Consider the following 7,221-nt stretch of genomic DNA (forward strand, 5'->3'; position numbering starts at 1 on the left):
CATATCAGTAATCTAATAAAAGCTGTTTTATTTTACATTGAATGTCACCTCCTAGGGGCTGGCATCCCCATTGTTGGACATTTTCACTTTTGGAAATGAATTAATCTGTCTGCCAGTATAGAATTTGTGCTATGGCATTGGTACTTAAAGTTTTCTTTATAAACATGTTTCAGTGTTTATGTCACTAGGTGTTAGTGTGGTCCAAGATGTCATGTTAACAAAAAATAAATACAAAATTATTGAATGCATCTTTAAGTACATGTTGGAACCTTAAATTATATATATATATATATATATATATATTTTTTTTTTTTTTTCTGAATTATCACTGATTTTAGTGAATTATTATTTATTTTACTGATTAATATTTATATTATACTATATCCTGTATATTAAATTACTATATTCTAACTACAATCATTTTTATATATATATGTATATGTATTAAGAAAGACAATCAAGTGTAAACATACACCATATATCTGTAATTCTCATTCCTTATTTTCTTACAGCAAATAAAGAACAAGATGACAGAATTCACTCTATGTGTATGGCAGATCAGTACTCCACCCTCAGTCGAGTAGGAAGCGTAAACTCCACCCTGAGATGCTTAAACACCCGTGACTCCAGCTGCCAAACAGAAGAGGTGAAGATTGTTCCTCCCTCAGTACGCAGAATCAGAGCACAGAGAGGCCATGGAATTGCTGCCCAAATGGCCAGCGTCTCCTCCTCAAGCAGCATTTCCACCATGAGTGACTGTAATGATATCAGTTACACTCAGCTTAATGACAGTGATCAGAGCTTTCACAGTTTGCCACGCCAAGGTTCTCACATCGTGCATCAGCACTGTGAACCAAAGTACACCAGCTCCCCCTACAGGATAAATTCTGGCTCTACAAGCTCCTTGTCCTACCAGTTTGACATGCAGCATGGTTCTTCATCATCACTGCATATGCTGTCCGATTCCAGAAGCAGTACATTAAACAGCCCCAAACTTGCTGAAAATCCAAATGACCAAGGCTCTGATAAAAATAATAGCCCAAGCTTGTTCAGTCTCAGTGGTGCACTACAGAACTCCATTCTTTACGGACACAAAAGAACAGAGGATAATCAGATGCAATCACCTCAATCTTCAGCCCAGTTGTTTAGTACTGCTGATGCCTCATTGTCGGCTGTCTCCTCCTGTTATGAATCCACAACCTCCCTCTGTACAAGCATCCTCACAGAGACGGAGTCCCAGTGCAGCACACTTGATGGCAGAAACTGCGGCAGTCGTAACTGTGTCCGCAGGGATTCCAACTTCTCGGAGAGCAGCAATCAAAGCTGCAGCACTCTAACCACTGACCAGTGGACTTATGACGTTTCTCCAAAAGACAAGGTCACCTCAAGCTGCTCCTCATCTGTCAGCCATGTATACACCAGTGAGGAACATTCTACCAGCAAGATGGACTCAAACTCATTGTTTTCTGTTGACAATGAAGGATTCTACAGCTCCATGCACCTGGACTCCGGTTTGAAGTCGCATAGTCATGACTCCATCAATAAAGCGGGAGATGCAAGGCACAGTTTGTATGAGTGCAAGGACCACCACAGTCAAGGGGATCGTGCAAGTCTGCACAGCAACCGCTCCCTGACTCGCAGCATTTCCCTGCGGAAAGCCAAAAAGCCCCCACTCCCTCCAGCAAGGACTGATTCCTTAAGGCGCAAACCTCAGAGGAAGACTCACCACAATGGTTCGGTCCTTAGTGAGCAGTTGATTTCTAGTCTCCAGCAATCCTTAGAGCTTAACCTAAAAACTTGCTCTGAACAGGCACCCTGCAATGGGTTTGAAGACCCTTGGGTACTCCGACCCAGAAGCCAGAGCACCATAAGTGCAGCAAGCAGTGGAATGTCTGCACCAGCTGCTGTTTGTCCGGTCACACCTACACACAGTGATAGCAGCAGTCAGCGCTCAGACTATGCAGAGTCGTGGGACTTCTACATGGATTACCAAGGTCCACGGTCTGACCAGGGTCTCTCCTCCCAAATCAGAAGATCTGCAAGCACTGAGGAGAATCAAGTAATCATGGGCAACGCAGCCTACAACATCGGATTCCCATCGTCCCACTGCAACAGTAGTGGGATTCAGTCAAAATTGGCCTCATCACCTGACAAGGTTCATCGCCTGACATCACCATCAAGTGGTTATTCAAGTCAGTCCAACACTCCGACTGCAGGCACCCCAGTTACTTCTCTAATAAGAGCAAAATCACCTGCAGGGAAGCTGAAACCAAAAGTGCCTGAAAGAAAGTCCTCCCTGCGGTCTTCTGTGTCTTCCTCCTCTACATCCTTGTCCTCTAACACCTCAGATTCCATCAGAAACATACCGCTACCTCCACCTCTACCTGACATGACCATTACATCATGTGAATCACCCAGCCCTGCTTCTTGCTCTCCAACAGCAGCTATGGTAGACTCAACCCCACCTCTTCCTTTTCTACCCGACTTATCCTCTGACTTGGAAGAGAGACATAATTCACTTTCAGATTCATCCAAAACATCTGAAAATTTTGACACTATTGATTTCCCCCCTCCCCCACCAAAGATCTCTGAATCTCTGTCAAGCAATGGAGGTATAAAAAGTCCTCCACCTCCTTCACCTCCTCCTCCTCCACCATTACTTGAGATGGGTCTTCAAACAGCAGCCATTTTGAACACAGAGAGTTGTCCTACATTTAAGAAGGCTGTGGAAATTGAAAAAGCAATTAACATCAACCACACTGAAGAGCAAGAGAAGACTCAGAGACCAATAATCACTGCCCAAGCTCTTCAGATGGTGCAGCTAAGACCTGTCAAGCTCATGCAAAAAGAAGATATTTTAACATCAGTCAGTTTTGATGATTTTGATGACCAAGCACATAACCGTTTTAAAACAAACTTAGGAAAGTCCCTGGAAAGTGACACTACAGATCAAACAGGGACTGCCTTCTGTGATAGTCAGTCAGAAAATGGTATGGATGCATCCGAACATGAATATTTAGTTAGCAAATTTCTACAAGATTTCCCTGAGGTATCAACTGGTTCTTTACTTCCTGGCCCAGATGAACATGTCAGGAATACTGGCCAGAATGTTTTAGTGCACCTCTCTGAGACATCTCCAGTTTTATCTTCCCATGAGCTTCTGCAATGCACAAACTCCTCAGCTTCTTCTCAAAGTTCTCAGCTGAAACAGAAGCCTCCTATATCATCTAAGAAACCCAGTCTTTCCCTTATTATATCACCCATTATGCACCCACCTGTCTCTCATGGACTCAAGCTTCAAAAGGTTCATGGAGCGCAAGAAATTCTTGAGTCAGGGCAACTGAGTGGCACATCCTCGAAAAATACAGTTAATATGCAAGCAATTCCTTTGGACCTAGAGGTTGAGGAAGAGAGTGACTCAGACTCTTCAACCCCTGTGGTCAAAGGCAGACAGTCTCTTAGCAGTGAGTTGTCATCAAGCAGTCTGCAAGACCTGCAACTCTCTGATCTCATTCTTCATGAGCATGACCTCAGCCTGAGTGATAAGGACTTTGAGCTCTGTGATGATAAAACTACATCAGATGATGGTTCAAGCAGCAGCTCGGGATCCATCAGCTTTAAAGAGGACGACCATGAAGAAAATGGTAAGGGCTTATATTATTACTTGCCTAAAAGAAAGAAAGTTTCTGTGTATGGAGGATCACTTTAGTGTGTCAAACAATGATTGTGCCATTTGATAATGCATTTAAATTCACTATCAGCATTGGATCCATCTGCAAAGCTGCATTTTTTTGCATGAATTACCAGATAATATTATGTTTATTAGGTTATACGTTCTGTATTATATAGCCCCAATGATCTTGATCATTTTTCTATCTTCTGAAAAGTTAAAGTAAATTGGTTTAATATAATTCTATCAACACCCCTCCAACCCTCACATGTATCCCCCTTTGTGAGTGAAGCAGAGTGGATGCTCTTCATTACCACCCACACAGGTCCTGCTTTATGTGCTACAGGAATGAATAGAACTCTATGATTCCTTTTATCCATTACATAACTATTTACCCTTGAATCAGATAAGAAAGTTGAATGAGAGCCCTTGAGTCTGTGATGGTTAGCGGGCTTAGACTATAATATCTCAAGCCTCTGCAGTGCTCACTAAAGTGCAGTTATTGCACAACAGCAGGACTACCAAAGGAGTTTGAATAATTTAAGGAGCAGAAAATGTCTGTTGCAGCATGGGTTTTATGCCTTTCTGATTTTCAGTCAGTGTAGGCTCAGTCTCCATTGTTTCTTCTCACTTTGAGAGGTAAGCTGAGTGTTTATGTGTGGGTTGTAGGTGCCGTGTTTGACTCGAGCACTGAAAGCGCATCTAGCATTAACGCTAACGGAGAGGCTGTGGGGGAGATGGTGACGCCTGTTCGTCCCCGTACTACAGAGGACCTCTTTGCTGCCATTCATAGGTAATGTGATGTTTTCTTTTATTTAGCCAGTAGAGCCTGCATTATGCATATAAGTAAAATGTTATTTGGATAAATATGCTTTAAAGCATAAAACTGCTGTGGGCTGTGCTTGAAAAGGTAATGTAGTTTAAAAGTTTTGATAGATCGTGATATGTACCATCACAATGGATAATTTACTTGTAAATGGATAATTTCTCTTGCACTACTCAGTATTAATAAGTTTTATACATTTGCATGAAAAGCATTGTATTACATTTGCATTGACCTGTATTTAATATTTAATCCTCACTAATTTTTTTAGCCAATTCATTTTAATGTGATTAGTGAGCAGATCATCAAAATAACTTTGTTTTTGTCTAATAAACAGGATTGAGAAAAATTGAGATTTTCAGAACTGACTAATAATTACAGGAAGAGGATTTAATTATATCTTTTCCCCACATATTAGCCAAATTTAGCCATTAAATAGATTTTTATTTATTTATGCCACAGAAAAATCACAAAATAAAATACTCAATATAGTGTGTATAGATGTTATGTGTATGGATTATTCATTCGGAAAAAACGAATGCATTATTAAAAATTAAAGTCAACTATGTACACTTATATTAATTATTTACATTTTAATTCAGCTTTAATACTTTAATTTATTTTCATGCACACAACCATGATGATAATAGGTGAATCAGTCTGTGAAGCTATTCATTCTTTCATCAGAATCAATAATAATAATAATAATACTTAATAATAATAATTTAATTTTTAAGAAATAATATACTATTATAGATATTTTGAATTTACACAAACACATTATTTTATTTGGCGGATGCAAAGTTCTATAGAATGCATTTTAGTATTTCTTTGAATTGAATTATTAATGACCCTGGTATCTTGGATGGTCTGGACAAATTTTATGATTCCGACTTTTATGACAAGATGGGATCTTTTAATCATTCAATTTTATTGTTATTAGAGTTGTGTCATGTGTTCATGCATTTGTGTTGAATCGTTTGTCTAAACGTGTCATCTGGAGCAGTCTGCGCAGACAGAACATGAACATCAAATTACAGGTGTGGATTGGACTGGCAAGTAATCAAGTCTTTGGATGCTGTTGTCTCCTTGTAGTTTGGCTAGAGTCAGATTACACCCATAATTTAGTAGCTCCTTTACAAGAATTGATCAATCTCTTTTTTTTGCCCTCTCTAATCCCCAAGCTCTGCTTCACAGTGTTTGTATTGTGGTGTCACACCCTTTGTTAAGTTACGATTAAATGTATTTCAACCAACCTGAAAGTAAGCAAACAGAGCTGGGAAGATTATTCTGGTATGACTGTCATAGTGTTGTAGGACAGAACTAAAAAGCACATGGTGCAGTGTTATTCTTAGAAGTTTTGTCATTATTAATTTGTGTGAATCAAAGTTTAATGCCTAGAAAGAGCTAACATCCAAGTGCTCAGATTAAACAACCTTAAGGGAATATGATGTTCTGAATCTTAAGGAAGCAGGATGGTAGATAAGGAATTATTTAAATGCAAAGTTACTGTTACCGTAACTTTAACCATAACTCCTACAAGATAATACAAGCAATAAAGTACTAAAAGTAGTAGTATTTAGTTATCTGTTATCAGATAACAATCCCTTCAAAATAATATTTTCCAACATTTTTATCCAAGTAGACCGTGGCATCTGTTTCCAGTCCTGAAACAAATGACAGTTGCACTTTCACTTATTTATAGATTTAAAAAAAGCTACATATGGAATTTCTACACGCATGTTACCAACAACATCAACAGCAAGACATGCAGTAACCGTGCCAAAGTCTTACCTGAGAACCTGTCCTGCTGTCTGTTAATCCACAGGTCAAAGAGGAAGGTACTGGGCCGTGGCGACTCTGAAGAGGAACGCTGCTGTAACTTCCTCCCGTCCCCACCTGTCACTCCAACAGGCTCTGGCCCCAGTCTAACATCATTTCCACGTCAGACCGGCTCCATTCAGCGCAATCTGCGGCGCTCATCCACGAGCAATGACAGTTTTAAAGCTCTGCTTCTGAAGAAGGGCAGCCGCTCAGAATCCGGCTTCCGCATGTCAGCCACTGAGATTCTCAAATGCACAGACCCCCGTTTTCAGAGGGCTAATTCAGAGCATGCACAATCTGACGGACTGTGCACCTCTCCAACAAGCAGCAGGAGAGCATATGAAGAGTGGGCACGTACAGAGGGAGCCTTGCCCCGTCTTACCACTGGACTAACAACCCTAAAATATGGGCGTTCACGCACACCACCTTCTGCAGCCAGTAGCCGGTACAACAGCCGTAGTCGCATTCCCAGTGGGCCAATGACTGCCATCTGCGAAAGAGAAGGAGAGATGGCCGAGTCTACAGACTGCTGCATTAGCGCTGAGAGTCATTTTGCCCTGCCCATTTCCTCCAGCAGCACGGTCTGTGCTCAAGGCAGCACTTAGGGCTGTCAACTCAAACCTAACGGCTTGTAAAAGATAGCTGTCCATTCAATATGAAGACCACAGAGGTCTAAACTCTGACTGGAAGGCCATGCTTGTGCTGGCCAATTGCAGTTCCCAAGGAATAAGGGAGACGGGGGAATGGGGGAAGTACTGTAAACTGTAGTTTTGCTCTTTTATGTGAGTGAAAGCTTTCTCTCACATAAAACATTAGTGTTCTAAAAAATGTGATAATAACAGAGGGTTACTGGTTTGTTGAATCGAATGTTCTTAGCTTGCTGTATGCAGGTTAATAAGGAAAT

General features: G+C 40.8%; 1 protein-coding gene across 7 annotated transcripts in view; it reads left to right on the forward strand.

Annotated features, from left to right (window-relative positions):
* nhsl1a (NHS-like 1a) overlaps nt 1-7,221 on the forward strand; it is a 52,298-nt gene extending 45,077 nt beyond the window's left edge. For 5 of the 7 annotated variants that reach the window (XM_059520512.1, XM_059520514.1, XM_059520516.1 and 2 more), the window contains 3 exons: nt 513-3,644; nt 4,340-4,463; nt 6,322-7,221. In XM_059520512.1, coding sequence (XP_059376495.1) covers nt 513-3,644; nt 4,340-4,463; nt 6,322-6,922 — 3,857 coding nt within the window. In that variant the 3' untranslated portion in view covers nt 6,923-7,221. Of the gene's footprint in view, nt 1-512; nt 3,645-4,339; nt 4,464-5,499; nt 5,534-6,321 lie in introns of all 7 variants that reach the window. The other 2 variants (XM_059520517.1, XM_059520513.1) reach the window with 2 other exon arrangements.

This window comes from Carassius carassius, chromosome 32, assembly GCF_963082965.1.
Source record: "Carassius carassius chromosome 32, fCarCar2.1, whole genome shotgun sequence".
Classification (NCBI taxonomy): domain Eukaryota; kingdom Metazoa; phylum Chordata; class Actinopteri; order Cypriniformes; family Cyprinidae; genus Carassius; species Carassius carassius.